Source organism: Molothrus aeneus, chromosome 21, assembly GCF_037042795.1.
Source record: "Molothrus aeneus isolate 106 chromosome 21, BPBGC_Maene_1.0, whole genome shotgun sequence".
In the NCBI taxonomy this organism is placed as follows: domain Eukaryota; kingdom Metazoa; phylum Chordata; class Aves; order Passeriformes; family Icteridae; genus Molothrus; species Molothrus aeneus.
In genome coordinates this window covers 4,573,105-4,590,106 of record NC_089666.1, presented here as the reverse complement: position 1 = coordinate 4,590,106, position 17,002 = coordinate 4,573,105, and the positions used below count along the sequence as shown (strand labels likewise).

The 17,002-nt window shown below is 58.6% G+C and overlaps 3 protein-coding genes across 5 annotated transcripts; 1 reads left to right on the top strand and 2 right to left on the bottom strand.

The window, feature by feature from the left end:
• Window positions 1–1,002: 1,002 nt before the first annotated feature.
• Window positions 1,003–5,453, top strand: RNF207 (ring finger protein 207). Its single transcript, XM_066564097.1, has 17 exons — window positions 1,003–1,193; window positions 1,303–1,435; window positions 1,521–1,665; window positions 1,749–1,830; window positions 1,900–1,975; window positions 2,060–2,185; window positions 2,295–2,341; window positions 2,468–2,540; window positions 2,614–2,682; window positions 2,785–2,853; window positions 2,940–3,061; window positions 4,090–4,279; window positions 4,463–4,648; window positions 4,731–4,782; window positions 4,871–4,988; window positions 5,057–5,137; window positions 5,210–5,453. Exons 1-17 carry the CDS (start codon window positions 1,003–1,005, stop codon window positions 5,370–5,372), a joined length of 1,923 nt encoding a protein of 640 aa, XP_066420194.1. The 3' UTR covers window positions 5,373–5,453.
• A 1,390-nt stretch (window positions 5,454–6,843) lies between these two features.
• Window positions 6,844–10,372, bottom strand: ICMT (isoprenylcysteine carboxyl methyltransferase). The gene is made up of 5 exons (XM_066563957.1): window positions 10,148–10,372; window positions 9,924–10,012; window positions 9,674–9,843; window positions 8,798–9,015; window positions 6,844–8,081 (listed from the first exon to the last, which is right to left on the bottom strand). The coding sequence occupies exons 1-5, from the start codon at window positions 10,370–10,372 to the stop codon at window positions 7,899–7,901; spliced, it is 885 nt and encodes a 294-aa protein (XP_066420054.1). The 3' UTR covers window positions 6,844–7,898.
• Window positions 10,373–11,047: 675 nt separating this feature from the next.
• Window positions 11,048–16,980, bottom strand: ACOT7 (acyl-CoA thioesterase 7). 3 transcript variants are annotated; one of them, XM_066564058.1, is made up of 10 exons: window positions 16,872–16,980; window positions 16,092–16,209; window positions 15,534–15,690; window positions 14,936–15,027; window positions 14,687–14,801; window positions 14,232–14,246; window positions 13,544–13,630; window positions 12,715–12,831; window positions 12,336–12,520; window positions 11,048–11,656 (listed from the first exon to the last, which is right to left on the bottom strand). In XM_066564058.1, the coding sequence occupies exons 1-10, from the start codon at window positions 16,922–16,924 to the stop codon at window positions 11,549–11,551; spliced, it is 1,047 nt and encodes a 348-aa protein (XP_066420155.1). In that variant the 5' UTR covers window positions 16,925–16,980; the 3' UTR covers window positions 11,048–11,548. The 3 variants fall into 3 exon arrangements, with proteins under 3 accessions (XP_066420155.1, XP_066420156.1, XP_066420154.1); XM_066564059.1 differs by lacking the exon at window positions 14,232–14,246; XM_066564057.1 differs by lacking the exons at window positions 14,232–14,246; window positions 16,872–16,980 and having other exon boundaries at window positions 16,092–16,346.
• Window positions 16,981–17,002: the final 22 nt, after the last annotated feature.

Sequence of the window (17,002 nt, the reverse complement as noted above, 5' to 3'; positions counted from 1 at the left end):
AAGAGACCCTCCCCGCATCCCGGAGTGACCCCCGCACCCCGGGAGCCTTACCGGACACGGACTGACTCCCGCACACCGGGAGCCTCACTGTGCATGGAGTGACCCCCGTACTCTGCGGCTCGTCACTTCGCAGTGTTACCCTGCACAGCGGGAGCCTCACAGCCCATGGAGTGATCCCGCACACCGGGGCACCCCACTGCACACCGGGTGACTCCCCGGCACATCACTGCACACGGGGTGACCCCGCACCTCCTGCGGGCTGGCATCAGGCCGTGCAGGTGCCCGTGTCCCCGCAGCCCCGGTGGCTCTGCAGTGCCGTGTCCGTCCCCGCCGCAGGGCCCCGAGGAGCGCACGGGGCTATTTTTGGGCCGTGCCGGGCGGCAGTGCCAGGGGGCCCCGCGTCACAGCCGGGCCCTGCCGCCGCGGCACCGCTCTCATTCCTGCCGGCACACGGTGAGCAGCAGCACAGCTCGGCTCGGATCCCCCGACTTACACACAGGGAGAGGTAAAGCCTTCACCTGGCCAGGACACACCTGTGCCCAGAATGGGGATGTGGGGCACCTGGCTGCCTTCACTGCCAGGCTGCCATCGTAGGGCACATCCCTGGGCAGGGAATACCCCATTCTAGGGAATGCTTCCTGCGGGGGGACACCCTGTCCTGGAGGAACCCCCACCCCTGTCCTGGGGGATGCTCTGCTGCAGGGGATGTTCCTTTGGAGGGGACAGCCCATGCCAGGGGATGCTCCTGCTTTGGGGGACACACACCATGGGGACACTTCTCTGTGGGGACCATCTGACCCAGCACTGCAGCCCCCAGCCCGTGATACCAGGGGAAGTGGTGCGCTGCAGGCAGCCTCGTGCCACGCAGCTCATAACCTAAAAATAGTCAGCAGCTCACGGGCCCGGGGACAGGATTTGTCCTTTCTGTGGCAGCCACAGTGCTCTCAGAAACAGGTGCCACATGGGGTCCCTGGGCACAGGGCTTGGCTCTCAACCCCACAGATGGCGGGTGGCATTTTCTCCCCACTGGGGAGCTGCTCGGAGCTGGAGAAGGCCAACTGCCACCCGCTGGTGTGCCTGCTCTGCCACGAGCCCTACCAGCACCCCTGCCTGCTCGACTGCTACCACAACTTCTGTGCCAGCTGCCTGCGAGGCCGTGCCAGCGACGGCCGCCTGCGTTGCCCACTCTGCGGGTAAGGGACGGCCCGGGGGCATGCCAGGATTGGGGCACAGCCCTGCTCCCTGCATCCCTGGAGCTGCCCTGCTGCCCCCGTGGGTGTCCCCATGCTTGTCCCCATGCAGGCACCCCTCGGTGGTGAGGGGAGGCACGGGGCTGCCCCCCGTGGACCGGCTGCTGCAGTTCCTGGTGGACAGCTCGGCCGACAGCGAGGAGGACGTGCAGTGTGCCAACTGCGACCGCTGCTGCACCAAGGCGGTGAGGGCAGCGGGCTGCACTGGCAGCGTGGGTAGGGGACCCCTGCCAGGACCATGCCTGCCACCAGCTCCATCCCCTCACACAGGAGCTGGACACCATGTACTTCTGCAACACCTGTGGGCAGCCCCTCTGTGCCCCATGCCGTGAGGAGACCCACCGTGCCAGGATGTTCACCCGCCACGAGATCGTCTCCCTCTCCAAGCGCACCAAAGACATCCACAAGAAGTGCCGTGAGTGCCATGCCAGGCTGCCCCATGCCATGCTATGCTGCACTGAGCCATGCCAGGCAATACCACGTTCCTGTCCCCTGCAGCACTGCACGAGGAGCCCTACATCATGTTCTCCACTGAGAAGAAGTCCATGCTCTGCATCAACTGCTTCAGGGACATGCAGGGGTGAGTATTCCCAGCCCCAGGCTTGCTGTGTGCTCCATCCTGTGCTTTCCTTGATGTCTGTGCCTGCAGGGAGAGCCGGGCACACTGCATCGACATTGAGACGGCGTACATGCAGGGCTGCCAGCGCCTGGACCAGGCAGTGATGGTGGGCAGGGCCGGGGGGGCGTGGGGGTGACGAGGGGGTGCAGTGCTGTCCCTTGCACTGCAGCCACCCTGCCACCCTGGGCAGGCTGTGAAGGAGCTGCAGACCTCCACGTGTGAGGCCATTGTCCTGCTCAAGGCCATGATCGAGGAGGTTCGTAACAGTGCCAGCGAGGAGGAGGCGGCCATCAATTCCCTCTTCAGCCGCATGCAGGTGTGAGGCTGTCACCTGCACATCGAGCCCTGTGCCTGCAGGACAGAGCCAGGGCAGTGGGAAGGGACTGGGGTGCCTGCAGGACACAGGGTGGCTGTGCCATTTGCAGGAGCAGCTCTCCGAGAGGAAAAAGACGCTCCTGAAAGCCGTGCAGAGGTGAGGGACCGTGGGCTGAGCCCTGTCCGAGGGCTGTTCCCCCTTCCCAAGGTGGTTTGGGATCCCTGGGGCTGCATGGCTCCCTGAGGTCTTGCAAAGGCTGTGCCATGCCCTGCTCTACTGCAGCCAGCACGAGGAAAAAGAGAAGGCATTCAAGGAGCAGCTCGCCCACCTTGCCTCCCTGCTGCCCACTCTGCAGGTAGGGCCTCACGGCAGGCAGGGACATCCTGACACCAAAGCCAGGCAGTGACAGACCCCTTCCACACACACAGGTCCACCTGGTGACCTGCTCGGCCTTCCTGAGCTCTGCCAACAAAGCTGAATTCCTGGACCTGGGCTATGTGAGTGTAGCCAGCACTGCAGGGGTGGTCAGAGCATCCTGTGGCACTGCTGAGCTCATGGGCAAAGTGCTGAGCACCCCATGCTTCATTGCTGCCTTTCAGCAACTGATGGAGAGGCTGCAGAGGATTGTCAAGCTGCCACACCGCCTGCGGCCGGCCCAGACCAGCAAGGTAGAGCCCTGCCTGCAGTGCCTGCAGGCAGTGCCAGCTGCCAGCTCTGCCCCAGCCCAGCTGTGCTCTCCTCTCTTGCCCCCCAGATCAACAGCGAGTACCGGGCAGAGTTTGCCCGCTGCCTGGAGCCCCTCCTGATGCTCAGCCCCCGCCGCTCCGTGGTGGGCAGCGCTGGTGGAATCGGACCTGGCATCACTGGCACAAACATGTGAGGTGCTAGGATTGCACCCAAGGCACATGTGCTACTGTGTCCCCTGCCACGTGCCACACTGCACAGTCCCCTCAGCATCTCACCATGCCAACCTTGCCCCTGCTGCTGCTGCCCTTGAGCCTGTCACCTCAGCAGGGGTACCAGGACAGCACAGGCACAGCTGCACTGATGAACAACAGGCTTCAAGTGACACTTCTAGGAAGTGGGGTGGGTGGCAGAGGAGTGGGCAGCAGCGGGGCTGGCAGCTGGGGGCCTGGTTAAGCCTCACTCTGTTCCCCAGCCCGGCCCCTGCCACACTCCCTGTAAGGCTCTGCCCCCTCTCCATGGGTGCTCCACCTGGGCCAGCTCCTGCTCGCCCACATGCCCGTGGTGCCGCAGCCTCTTTGCCCGCCACTATTTTTATCAGAATTTCAGAGAAGTGCTCGGCCATTCTTCACCAGGGATATATTTAGGCCTGTTGATGTCACGGCAGCACCGGCCCTGCCAGGCCCTCCCAGAAAGAGAGGACAAACGGGCACTGCCGCCCCATGGGGACCGCTCCTCGCCCCCAGCCAGGCTTGGCACTGCAGGGTGGCTGAGCTCCTGGGGGCTGCTGGCCCCAGCACGGGCAGGGGGAGCACGGCACTGCACGGTAGGACCAATGCTGGTGGTGGTTAGTATGGGGAGACCACGGGATGGGGGGAAACACTGGGGCAGTAGTGCCTGCCAAGGGGCCAGGAGATACCAGCGGTGAGAGAGCGAGCTGTATCCCACCCTTTAGAAACTGGAGGGTGCTGGGCTCAGCTCCTGGCTTCTCACTGCCAGAGCTGGCTCCAAAACTGCAGGAATCCAGAGAGCAGCCCACAGAAATGTGATTTTTGGGGCAACATAAGGAACCTCTGTGCCGGGGTGAGGGAAGGGACATGGGGGACTGGTGCGTCCCACCGGAGCCAAGGGGTGGTGGGACTGAGCTGGCAGCATGGTCCCTTGTACCTCACCCCCACTGCTGCTCACCTGCAGCACGTCACTGTCACCTCTCCATGCAGGCTCCCCGGTGGCCAATGCTCCAAGACCCTCATGGTGCCCAGCTGCCCCCCCAGCAGTGACAAAATGTCCACCGGCCCCATGGTGAAGAAGCCAACGATGCACCGGTACATCAGCACCAAGGTGCTGCTGGCTGAGGGGCGTGAGACCCCCTTTGCTGAGCACTGCCGCAACTATGAGAACACCTACCGGGTAGGGAGCATGGCTGGGAGCAGGATGGGACAGGACAGGACTGTGGGCTGGGTAGGGAGCATGGCTGGGAGCAGGATGGGACAGGACAGGATTGTGGGCTGGGTAGGGAGCAGGATGGGACAGGACAGGACAGACGGGCCAGGTTGGTGCTGCTCACGTGGCTGTGCCCCCTGATTCCTGCAGATGCTGCAGACGGAGATCCAGGGCCTGAAGGACCAGGTGCAGGAGCTGCACCGTGACCTCACCAAGCACCACTCACTCATCAAGTCGGAGATCATGAGCGAGATCCTGCAGAAGTCGCTGCAGATGGACGTGCAGATCGCAGCTCACTACTCCGCCGTGGAGATGATGCGCAGCGTCTTTGAGGAGGTACAGCTGGCATGTCCTGGCAGAGCAGGGCCTCTCTGTGCCGTACCAACGCATTCTGCCCAGCTCCCTCTCTTCCTTCCAGGTTTGGGAGGAGACCTACCAGCGGGTAGCAAATGAGCAGGAGATCTATGAAGGTACTGCTGACCCCACGCTCCCTCCCCATGCCCCCTGTGCCCTCACTGTGGGGGTGGCCATGTCCCAGCCCACTCCTCTTGTCCCCAGCCCAGCTCCATGACCTGCTGCAGCTGAGGCAGGAGAACAGCTGCCTGAGCACCATCACCAAGCAGATCGCGCCCTACGTGCGCTCCATCGCCAAAGTGAAGGAGCGGCTGGAGCCCAGGTGAGGGGTGCAGGGACGTTCAGGGCCAGGGGGGACATAGCTCATGGCTCACACCCATCCCACCACAGGCTGCAGGAGCCCCAGGAGCCCAGAGAAGAACAGGCCCAGATGCTGCTCAAGATCTGTGACAACAATGAAGTGGTGCCAAGGTAGGTGACAGCAAGCACCTCCCATGCCCTTTCCCAGACAGTGACCCTGTCAAGGTGTCTTCCCTTCCCCAGGGATGCCTCACCTGGCAGCAACAAGGAGGCTTCAGCCAGCTCTGGGGAGGGATTCATATCCAAGGACACCCCTGGAGACCCCTCCCCAAAAAACAAAGACTGCTGCAGGGGCCAGCAGAAGAGCGGAGCAGAGATTGCTACCCCAAAAGAGCCGGCACCATAAGCCCAGTGCTGGGCACGTGGCAGAGCTGCTGGGCAGAACCATGCCCTGGTGACTGACCAGCTCCTCTTGCCCAGTGCCACAAGCCAGGGCAGGAAACAGCCTGGGCAGCCGTGTCTGCAGCACATAGAAAGGCCTCAGGTGGACTTGCTTCTGAAAAACTCTCCTTGTGCTCTTCCTTGCATGTGTCAGAGTGAAATAAAAGGGTGCAGTTGTCCATTTCTGCGTGGTTCTGCAGTGCTGACAAAAGGGATCTGCTGGCTCAAGGTGTCCAACTGCTCCTAAAACCACAACATTGGCAAATTATGGGGAAAAATAACTCCTGGTGGAGGGCAGGGGTACATGGCCAGGTGATGGAGCATCCTGTGAAGTGCTGGGCAGCCATGCACCAACGCAGGCCAGGTGCCAGGAACAGCTGCTCTAGAGGTTCCCTGCACATGTGGGAACTAAGAACTCACCAATCACTGTGGCACAGAGGGGAGGGTTTCACAGTTTACTCCAGCTTTTCCCTAAAATTTCACATGCCTTCCCCATACCTGGTAAGCTGCTGTCTCCTCACAGAGCTTCTGGTCACAGGATTTGGGAAAAGAAAAGGTTAAGAGAAGCTGTTGGTCTCAAAAGCTTCAAGAGACACTGAAAGTTTTGTTCAGAGTGGAGTTTATCCCTTTCTTTCGGTGCCAACATATCCTGCTTGGACAGAGTCTGCACAGCTGGAACCAGCACTTGCAAAATTAGGATCAAGGTTTCATTTACTTTGAAGAACAATCTGGGAATGAGGCTTTGTTTCTGTTGTCAAACAGCACATCAAACCCAAGTGACAATTACTTGTTCCAAAGTTCCTTTGATCAAGGGCACAGCAGGAACATTACTGTCTATAAAAAAATTGCTTACAGATTAACCTGCTCGAGGCACCACTGGCTTCAACCAGTGCTTCCCTGAGACAAGAACAGCCCAAAGTGGGAGTCTCTGAGTGCCAGCACAGATCAGCGCTCTCCAACTGGTGAGTTTTCACCTTTGTTCTTTTCTCCCAAGCCAAAACCCCACTCAGCAAAGGTCAAGTCAGCAGCAAGAGCATCAGACAGATGCTCTGTGATCAAGCAAACCTAGTGGAGGATGGACTCTGCATCAGTTCAGCAAGGAGAAACGGAGGGTCAGGGTTAGGGTCAGCCTCATCCCTGTGGCTGCACAGCCCCATACATCACTGAGTCACAATCGTGCCTCAACACAGTGTTGGTATGTTCTGAGAACCCACCAGGAATTATAAAGGATTCCAGTTTCCATGATGCCACCAGCACCTCAAAAGACCTTCAAATAACCAGACAGAAGCTGACAATGTTTTCTCTCTTTTTTTTTTCTTTTTTTTTTTTATATAAAAAAAGAAAACCTTAACCCAAACCCAAGCTATTCTCACCAAGTGCCCCTTCCTGAGCCGTACCGCAGCACCTTCCCCATGGAACACCACAAGCTCCAAGCATGAACTGACAAGCAACTCATTTCCATTCCAGCAAGGAAGAATAATGTAGAACTCAAGAAAACAGTGAACCTCTTTGGTATATAACAACAAAGTTATACCACACAGCTCAGTGGGAACCATTTCCAAATGGTTACTATAAAAGAGCGTTAGCTAGCCCAACTCTTCTCCTGGTTGGAGATTTTCTTAGAAGCATCTCCTACTTGCCCTAACATCACAGCTTTTGCCCAAAAGAGCAGGGGAGGACCTCAGGGACTAAAGCCCTTAGCAAGCCTGGCAGCTGTGACTCTTTCACAACCCAAAATCCTGGGATCTCTGCAAGACAGAGGCAGCCTGGCAGGATAGGAAGCAGCGTGATTTGGAAGCAGGAAGAAGGAACAGAGGTGGCAGCAGGAGGCAGCGGCTGGAGCAGTGACACTGCACCCACAGCAGCATCCAAGGGACGAGGAGAGGGCCCAGAAGTGCTCAGATCCAGCGGCACGAGGGGAGCAGCAGAACCCTCCCTGCAGACCCCAAGGCCTAGAGAGAAGTGAGTGGTGCTGTGCTGCACTCTGGCACTTCGAGGGCAGAGCTGGAGGCTGCTCCCTCAGCTGCCCCAGTGCCAGCTCAGGGAGTTTGGCCTGAGCAGATTAAAGTCGTGTCACCGGGCTGACGAGGTCAGAAAGCTTTAAAATCGAATTATGCAACAGGAACAATCTGCTGCCTAGCACCTTCCCCGCCCAGGGCCAGGAGGGCAGTGCTGTTTTCTGGTAGAATCAGTTCCAGAGGCGTTCCAAGACAATTCAGCTGCTGCAGGCAGGATTCGTTCTCTTTAGGGTCGCTACAGGCTAAGTTATCTGGAAGATCCCTGAATGTGCAACGAAGGACTGATCTCAAGGAGGAGGAACGAGCTTCTGATCTGTGAATGACCCAGCAGGCTGCCCAAAGCTGCAGCCCTCCACCAGCTCCTCCTGGGTGGCCAGGAAATACCAACAGGCACCTCCCAATGCCGGTGCCACACGGGCACTGGGCGCAGCAGGAGCCGGGCGTCTGCTCAGCCAGCCTGGTTTCTGCCCATGTTACAGTTCCAATTTGACTCCTTTAATAAAAGGGAGACCCGATGGCACCTTCCTTTTGTACTCCAGGTACTCTTCTCCAAAGAAGTGAATGAGTGTGATCTCCTCCTCCTCGATCCGCTCCCTGAAGAAGCGCCAGGACGCCAGCGCGTAGCCCACCACGCAGATGGGATTGCAGAGCAACACCTGGAACAGATGCTGCTGGTGAGCACCCCCTCGAGGACACAGCTCATCCCCCTCCAGTAACACTGATACAGAAAAAGAAAATACCCCAACACTCCCTGTGAAGCTTTACAAGCACTAGGTTCTCCCCAGAATGATGAAGGCAGCGCTGGCTTCACTGCCTCAGCTCTCAAAAGCTCCATGTGCCACCCTTATGGACTCTCTCCAGACAAACACAAGCCAATGCCAGCACCCAGCCAGCCACAAGAGCACACAGCTACAGCAGCACTGAGCTAAGGCTCGGCCACAGCCTGAGCTGACCCTCTAGTCAGGGAGTTTCCTTGCCCTCAAGCACAGGACTGGTGTTTGGCAAGAGCCAGGTTGAGTCTGACCACTCACAGGAGGCATTTTGACCACAGGGATACAGAAAACTCTGCTTTAGACCTCCAGCTTTAGACCAGCAGCAAATCCCACCTTGAGCCTCCAAGGGGGTTGTGAGTAAAAACCCCTGCTCTACCACCTCTCCTTACTGCACAGAGAAAATTAAGGGAACAAGATCTTCCCAAAGATCCCACAGGGCGCAGAGCTCAAGGCTTCCAGATTTCCTGTGTGCCAGTGGGAGGCAGCAGAATCCAGGCCCAGCAGCAGGTGCTGTCTGCACCCCATCACAGCATGGGCAGCACTGAGAGCAAAGACTGGGGGTGTCACAGGAAAGGATCTGAGCACTCTGGATACAGTACCTGTGTTCCAATACTCCAGTAAAACCATCCCACGTAGGAGGGGTGCCGGAACCACCCGTACACCCCACTTGTCACCAAAGTGTGGGTGTCAGATTTCTCATTCTGAACGATGTGGTTGAAGTTGGAGCCTGCTGTAAGCATGGCTGCCTTCCTCAGGCAGTCCCCGAAGATCACCATCAGCAGCCCCACGGTGCTCAGCCAGGTGATCTGCTTCAGCTCTGCATGGACAGGGAGGGGCACAACAGGTTTGCACAGGTCTCCAGGGGTGCAGGGGGTTGCTCAGTGAGTGGGCTTTGCCCCCCATCTCAAAGCAAAATGTGTGACAGCAACAGCCATGCACTGCCATCCTGCACCAAACAGATAAAACCAGCAGCCCCTGCTTGGTGTTAGCATGGATTAGTCGGTGAGGGCCAGCTGTGGAGGCTGAGCAAAGCCAACACAAAGCACAGCCAAGGACATGCTCAGGCTGCTACAAAACAAAGGGGAACAGTTTCCCTCTCCCAAGAATAAACAGATGAGCACAGCCAGTTTGCCCCAGACTGGGCAACCAGCAACAGATTTTGATGACTTGATTTTATTCCTGTCATAAGGCGATGCCCTGTTGTACCTGACACATCATTCTTGCATCATCAAGGCAGGAAAGGGCTGAAGATCCCCTGGCCTGGCATGTCAGAGTGAAGGGGGAACACCCCCCTGCCCTCTCGAGATCCAACCCGAGAGGCTTTGAGCACTGAGGGATTATGACTCTGGCAAAGCTGCTGCAGGGTTGTCACGGGGCAACAAGCTGAGGGTCACCTGCACTTTGCTACCAGACAGATGGACCCCAAGCAAGCCACGTGCAGCTAAGCAGAGACAGGCAGGGACAGGGTGGCCGACCTGGGAAGAAGAGCTTCTCCAGCGTGAACTCCACCCAGGAGGACAGGGCAGCCAGGTTGTACTCGAAGCTGTGGTTGAGTAGGAATGAGTCCAGCGAGAGGCTGCGCGGGTTGTTGATGGCTGTCACCAGATACTCCGAGTAGTGAAAGAGGGACAGGGAGCACATATACCTGCGGCGGGAGGGAGGGCAGGTTCAGTAGGGCCGGGGGCACCGTGCCCGCCCGGCTGCCCGGCCCGGCCCGGCCCTTACCATCCGAAGTGGCGCCAGGCGGAGCGGCCGGCGCTCAACAGCAGCCCGCAGCCGAAGGCGAAGCCCAAGAAACAGGCCCGGACGGCGATCTGCAAGCACAGGGAGGGGAGAAAGCGCTGCCGCCGCCGCTCCCCGGGCCCGGGGTATCCCTACTGGCGCACCCTGGGACGGGGACCCTCCACAGCCGCGCCTCACGCCGCCGCCCGCCGGGGCCACCCCCGTACCTTGTAGAGCGGCCGCGGGTAGATGAGCAGCAGCGCCGCGTTCACGCCCGCCACGTGCAGGGCGAGAGCCAGGCGGCCGCGCAGGCCGGGAGCGGCCAGCAGGGAGGGGGACGAGCCGAGCAGCAGCGGCAGGGCCGCCACCGAGGCGCCGAGCAGGAAGGAGCAGAGGCTGGCGCGGCCCTCCCGGCCCAGCCGCCCCCTCCGCGCCACCGCCGCCGCCATCATGGCGGCCCCGCCCCGCCCGCGTCGCCCGGGAAACGGCCCCGCCGCTCTCGCGAGAGCCCCGCCCCGCGCAGCCGCGGCAGCAGCGGAGCGGCGCCGCTCTCGCGAGAGTTGGTGCCGGTGCTATGGGAGGTGCCCGGGCCGCGGCTGCCGGGCCGGTTCGGGTTCGGTAACGGAGATGGTTTGGGTTCGCTCACGGAGCCGGTTCGGGTTCGGTCGGGGTTGGAGACCTTTTCCATCATCCTGTCCCACCGCCCGCCCGGCACCGCCGCTGTAATCCCTAAGCCCAACACCCAGCGGCGGGTGCAGGTGCCGCTGAACGCCTCCAGCCACAGTGACTCCATCCCTTCCTGCTGCCTGAGCACCCCGAACAGGGACATTTGCTGATCCCTGTTCTGAATTTCCACTCTGTCAGCCTAAAACCATTACCTGCTGTCATCGCACTGCAGGCACCCCTGCAGAGACCAGCCCCACCTCACTAGAACCTCCTGTCAGGTAGTTTATTGTCTAACATCCCAAACCGGGAACCCATTCCAGCAGGAACTGCTCTGAGGGCCCCGTCAAAACAGCCAGACTTCCTTAAAAACAAGGCCGGGAGCGCCTGGCGCCACTTGGGGAGCGCGGGCGGATCCGGGGGAGGGAGGAAAAGCACAATTGTTTGAAATAAAAGCGTCAGCCTTTCATTCCAGTCAATGAAACAGATTTTATTTATGCCACAGGATTCCTTAAATAACTTAGATGTGCACAGAGAACTACCTAGAGATGTCACAGACATTCAGTGCGGCCCCAGCGCGGCACAGCACGTACGAAAGCTTTGGTGCGCATGGTAGGACAAACCAGCGAGTCAAACACAGCAGCACAAAGACTCGCGGCCTCACGCGCCCCTCGAGCCACCACACGCCTCCAGCCTGGCTCTGACACAGGCAGGAACGTCACCAAAGGGGATCAAACAGTGACAACGGCTCTGGAGGCAGATGGTGAGCGCCTGGGAAGACTCCTGGGGGCTTTCAGGGAGCTTGAGCCACCTGAAGCACGAGGTCTGAGGTGCTGAGCCCATCAGCAGCGAAGCGGTGGAGCCGGCAGCAGGCTGGGGCGGGCGGAGGCACGGGGCTGGCGCGGGCCGGACACAAAACGAACGGGAACAACCTGTATGCTTGGCGGGCGCTGGTGCCACACAGGTCACTGCTGGGCAGCCTGCTGCTGCATCTGCGCCTGCCTCTTGGCTTTGGTCTGCAGGTACCTGCCCTTCCCTTCCTCGAAGCGACGCTTCTCGTCCTCTGTCTCGGTCTGGGGTCACAGAAAGAGTGCAAAGCTGCATTGTCAGTGTGCTGCAAGTGTGTGTGGGAGGGAAACATGCCTCCCCTCACACTTCCGCGAGGTGCTGCTCTCCGTCAAACATGCAGCATGACAGCCAGTGTGCCCTGCATGAAGCAGGAGACCTGTGACACATCAAATACTGAGCAACACCCCCAGTCGGGAGCACTGAGTCAGCAAAGCCCTGCCAGGATTAGGGGAGATGATATAGGCAGGAGGCTGGAATGGGGACACCATGGGGAGCAGCTATTAGGGATGTGGGGGCCTCTGTTGCCACTCAGGGTTCCCTGGAGTAGGGCCAGCATGCAGCCTGTCCTCAGCAATGAGAAAGGAGAAAATCCACAATCTCCACAGTGGCAATTTTCAAAAGAAATAAAAAAACAAAAACAAAACAAAACAAAATCAAAATCCCGAAGCAAAAACAAACAAAACAAACTCAAAACAAAAACAAAAATAAAACATAAATAAAACAAAAATAAAAGAAAAATAAAAGAAAAATAAAACCCCCTGAAGCCTGTCCTGGGATGTCTCGTTCATGCTCATATTTTTTCTGCTGAGTAACTCAAGGGAAGAGGATTTCTTGGGCTGGGCTCTGCCCCAGGAGGAGCAGGATTGGCCCTGCTGGGTCCAATCCAGAGAGAAAAGCGCTTACCAGCAGCTGTGGGACGGGCAGGGGCTTCCCCTCCTTGCTCAGGGACACGTAGGTGAAGAAGGCGCTGACGGCACGGTACCGCTCCCGAGGCTCGTCCACAAACGGGTCAGCATCCACAAAGACCTCTATTTCCATGGACTTATTGCTTGTGAATGTCATACGTCCTGAGACAGTGATGACACAGCCTGTGAAACAGAGAGGGGCTAGTCAAGGCAGCAAGGGGTACTGCATGTTTTATGCTTAAGCTGTGTCTTAAGCAGAGCACGGGATTAATCAAACAGGGTCTAATTTTCTCTGCCAGCATGTCCTGAAAGCACATCCAAGGGAGCCAGGGTGTGGCAACACAGCAGATCACAGTGCCTGCCACCACCCTTGGTACCTTTTTTGATCTTCTCATGGAAGTTAATGGCATCCACTGAGGCAGTGACGATGTTGGTCTTGCAGTGGCGGGCAGCCACAATCCCAGCAACCTCATCCATGAGCTTCATGGTGACACCTGTGAGGGCAAGCAGAGGGTCCTGTCTCAGGGAGGTCAGTGGGATTTCAGGAAAACCACACAAAGGTCAGTAAGGCCTTAGCATGGCCAAAACTATGCTGGGGAGTTCGACCAGAGACTAAGTCCCAATTTCAGGAAAATCCAGTACAAGGGCTCCTGTCAAAACCAGGGCAACATCCTCACAGACCTGTGATTAAGGTCAGCTCTGTCTCTCCCAAATTTCTCTGAGCAAAGTTGACCCTTGCAAGGTGACATCAGTCCCACAAACCTTGAAACAGCTCTGACCATGTTCGTTTTGTTTGTTTAAGGATTAGGTATGTGTTTTCCCAGCTCTCAGCAAACACACCTCTCCCAGGGCTTGCACCACACGTGCCAGCCCTCCAGGTGATGGGCGCTGCCAGCCAAGAGGAAATTACTTCAGGTAACAGCAGTCACACGCTGCGTGTTTGTACTCCAGGATTTGCAATCTCACAGGCGATGACAAAACTGTAGGATTTACAGTTCAAGTACACGAGCTTTTGGGGCACAGAAAAAGATGAAACTTTTGTCTCAGCTAAAGCAACTCTGACCTTAACAGTCAATGCAAAGGGGCCTGTGTGCCTCCAGAGGCAGAGCCCACCAAAAACAAAGTCACTCTCCAACCACACTTTGCTCCAGGGAAAAGCCACCTGGACCTGAAGCCCGGGTGCTGTGCAGGGCAGTGCTCACTCACCTCCATGCACAAAGCCCAGCAGCGTGCAGTCTGACGGGCCCACCAGGTGGATCAGGCTGGACTGGCTGTACCCAACGGTGTGTGGTTCTGGTTAGAGAGCAAAGCAAGGTGAGAGCTACTCAGCTGGCACCCATACATCACCATACACCGCTGTCTTAAGTTGTCCAAAGGAAGAAAAGATAGGGCTGGCTTGTGCAAAGCTGAACCATGTTGAAAGCAGAGGTTAAACCAAGCTGGAGAAGTTCCAAGAGCATAGACTCTTCATCACCTGATGGGCTGCTGCCTCCCTCTAATCTCCACCCATCCACTTTATTCTAGCTCAGCTCATTTCTTTCTTTTCAAGCTTTCAAAGAGCATGAAAGCAAACAGGAGTGAACTGGGTCACAGTGCTGTCTGCTTTCCCCCTCAGCTGAACCTCCTAGACCCTGCTGCATAGAGCCTCTGTTTTCCCCTTGGTGGGAAGATCTTCATCCCCATGACCCTAGCCCTGGCACATCCTGGTGACCTCTGTCCCACCACAACCTCCAGGTGACATAAGTCACACCCTCAAACTCCCAGCAGAGGAAATCCTCTCTCAGAAGTGGCTGTGTTTTCTATCTGATGAGAAATGTTTAAGCTCAAAGAAAGGAAAAGCAGCCCAGTCCCACTCAGGGTGACCACCCATGGAGCAGTGCCCACTGAACCTTACCTTTTGTCTGCCTGTCTGTGAGCAGGGAGGACAGAGGAGAAAAAAGCATTTGAGCAACTTTCATCTGCCATCACCTTCCCCAACATTCCTCATGTGCCACCTCTCCACCTCTGCCTGAAAACCACAGCCAGGCCTAGAGGCCACCTTTTCCTACCACTTGCATTTACCTCTTGCTGAACAAAACCAGCTCTAGCTGTACACAAGCACACAAGGAATGATACAGGAACAGGGTTTTGGAGAGGGGATCTCATGCACCAGCCCCTTCAGGGTACCAGACGTATCCACTCAGCTCCTCCTCCACTCATACACTGCTGCCCCAAAATCCCATCCCCATCCCTGTGTAGTGTTTCAGAATGCACACTTGCGCCTACAGGGCCCTGGGGATGCCCTGGGGACCAGTCTGGTCTCCCAGTATTGCTGGGCAATTTGCACTGGGTACACACTGCCCGTGTTACCTGGGTTGATGACAGGTAAGATCACGTCACCATTTCTCTGCTTAGTTTCCAGCCGATCCAGCTTTTGCTCCTCATAACGCTTCTTCCCCTCATCCTCCTGCTCCTTTCTTGCATACTAGAATAGAAAGCTGGTAAGAAGGGGATTGGCACAGCCACTGGCACAGCTGGGAGTGCCAACAGGGCCAGGTTAGCACCATTCCACAGGGAGGACAAGTTCCAGTTTCGGGGAACCCAAGTGAGCTGTCCTACCTGGATGGGGGGAACCTCAACGACCTTATTCACGTTCTTCAGGGACAGTGGCACATACCACAGCGTCGCCTTGTTCGTCACCTTCTTTGCCCCTGGAGGAGAAGGGGGCAGCAGGTGATGGTGCCAAGGCCAGCAGTGCTGTACCTGCCACCAGTCTGGCGTTGGGCACACACTGGCAATGCCACTGGCATCGGTGGTCCCTTGCCCTGCTGGCTCCTACCAGGCTTTAGCTCTTAGCGGATGTGACAATGTGCTTTTGGGAAGATGTCCCAGCAAGCGGAACTGGTTGTCACAGCAACAGCAGGAAAAGGGACATTTTCAGGCCAAAGGCAGCCACAGGCAGCAAATCAGGCAGGAAGAGCTACGAACAGATTTTGCTGTTTTTCACTACTAGCCATAAATCCCAGGGAGCCTGCTTGGCCTCCCTCCACAGCACCAGCCCTCCCTCCACTCCCAGTTCTGTCAATAAACACGCTAGATCTCCTCTCTGCCAAATGCTGCCAGTGATGGAGCAGAGGATGGGGTCACCACTGCAAAGCTCTTGGCTCAACACTGTTATTCCTGGTGTTCTGGAACACAGCCACCAGCAGCCACCCACCTGTTAAAATGTTCTCAGACATGACGTTGACCTGAACCTCCACAGAGTGCCGGGAGGTGTAGGTGATCTCGGCACTGACGTTGGCCACCTCGCCGATGCACATCGGCGACAGGAAATCCGTCCGCTCCACCCGTGCCAGTGCAGCCACACAGGGCTCCTGAGGACGGTGAGACAGCCAAGATAGTGATCACAGCCACGCCATGGGACCACAGCTGGCAGCTTCCTGACACCAGCCAAACCTGCCATGCCATGTGCAGCTCGGATACTGCAACCGCCACCTTTATCAGCCACTGGCCGTGCTTCCTTCCCCGTCTGTAAGCACCACTGGAGTTGCCCCAACTTGCCTTTCTCAGGAGTTAAAACATTAACAGCAATAATGAGTAATAATGTTTCTGCTGGTAAACCACAATTTCAGCAGAAGGCTTCCAGCTACTGGCACCCGGCTGCAGCCAGAGACACCAGTGCTTTGCATGCAGGAGGAAACACTCCCAGTGAGATACGGCAGGGAGTGAAAGGTCACCGTGCCAGAGGCTGGCACACACACCGGCACCTACTCACCCCGGCCTGGGAATTGCAGTGGCGGGTGCTGATGATGGCTCCTGCCTCCTCGATCATCTTCAGGATGGTTCCCCCGTGGACATTCCCGGCGATGTTGGCATCGTCTGGGCGCATAATCCTGCCGAAGGAGGCACATGAGAGCTCACAACCCCTGCCGCGCCCCCAGCCCAGCCCCGGTGCGGCTGCCCGGAGGCAGCATATCGCCCACCGGCTGAGCTGCCGGGACATCGCTGCTCGCATGCGGCTTCCTGTGAGCGGCGATGGAAACCGCTGGGAGCGGAAGGAAGCAGGGCGCCTCTGCCGGGGCACCCCGCGTCTCACCAGGGCCCCACCCCGCCGAGCCCCGGTGCGGCGCACACCGAGCCGGGCCCGTGCCGCTGCTCCACGCGGCTTCCCGGCAGCAGCCGCGCTTCCTGCCAACGGCGAATAACGGCCCGGTGGGCACCGAGGCAGCGGCTGCGCGCTGGCACGGACAGGAGCGGCTGCTTCAGCGCGGCCGCGCCCGGGAGCCGCGGGGACACAGGCGGGAGAGCCGCGCCCGGGAGAACCGCGGCAGCGCTGCCCGCTGCCAGCCCCCGCAGCACGGAGCACGGGCGCGGCGCTGCTGCGCTCTGCCCGCGGTCAGTGTCACTGACAGCATGACTAAAGCGGGCGGCGCCGCCGCTGCCGGCAGCAGGGCGGGCAGCATCTCGGTTGCAGACCGGCACCCGCCCGCGGCCCCCAGCACGCCCGCCTCCCTGCCCAGCCCTGTCCGGGTCCCTGAGCGCGGCGGGGCCGTACCTGGACACCTGGATGGCGGCCGGGCTAGGGCCCGCGGCCCCCGGCTCCGACATGGCGGCACCGGCGCCCCGCCCGCAGCGGCGCTGCGGCACGGCCGCTCTTGGCCCCGCCCCGCCGCGCCCGGACACGCC

Bases quoted from the DNA above. Each gene is read 5' to 3' on its own strand.
- RNF207 (XM_066564097.1), top strand. From the start codon at position 1,003: ATGGCGGGTGGCATTTTCTCCCCACTGGGGAGCTGCTCGGAGCTGGAG. The intron at 1,976-2,059 runs GTGGGCAGGGCC...CACCCTGGGCAG, and splicing joins GCCTGGACCAGGCAGTGATG to GCTGTGAAGGAGCTGCAGAC. The intron at 5,138-5,209 runs GTAGGTGACAGC...TCCCTTCCCCAG, and splicing joins AACAATGAAGTGGTGCCAAG to GGATGCCTCACCTGGCAGCA.
- ICMT (XM_066563957.1), bottom strand. From the start codon at position 10,372: ATGATGGCGGCGGCGGTGGCGCGGAGGGGGCGGCTGGGCCGGGAGGGC. The intron at 10,013-10,147 runs GTACGGGGGTGG...CTGTGCTTGCAG, and splicing joins ACCCGCGGCCGCTCTACAAG to ATCGCCGTCCGGGCCTGTTT. The intron at 8,082-8,797 runs GTACTGTATCCA...CATCTGTTCCAG, and splicing joins ACTGGAGTATTGGAACACAG to GTGTTGCTCTGCAATCCCAT.
- ACOT7 (XM_066564057.1), bottom strand. From the start codon at position 16,331: ATGCGAGCAGCGATGTCCCGGCAGCTCAGCCGGTGGGCGATATGCTGC. The intron at 13,631-14,686 runs GTAACACGGGCA...CTCTCTAACCAG, and splicing joins CTTACCTGTCATCAACCCAG to AACCACACACCGTTGGGTAC. The intron at 11,657-12,335 runs GTAAGCGCTTTT...CTGTGACCCCAG, and splicing joins TGCCCGTCCCACAGCTGCTG to ACCGAGACAGAGGACGAGAA.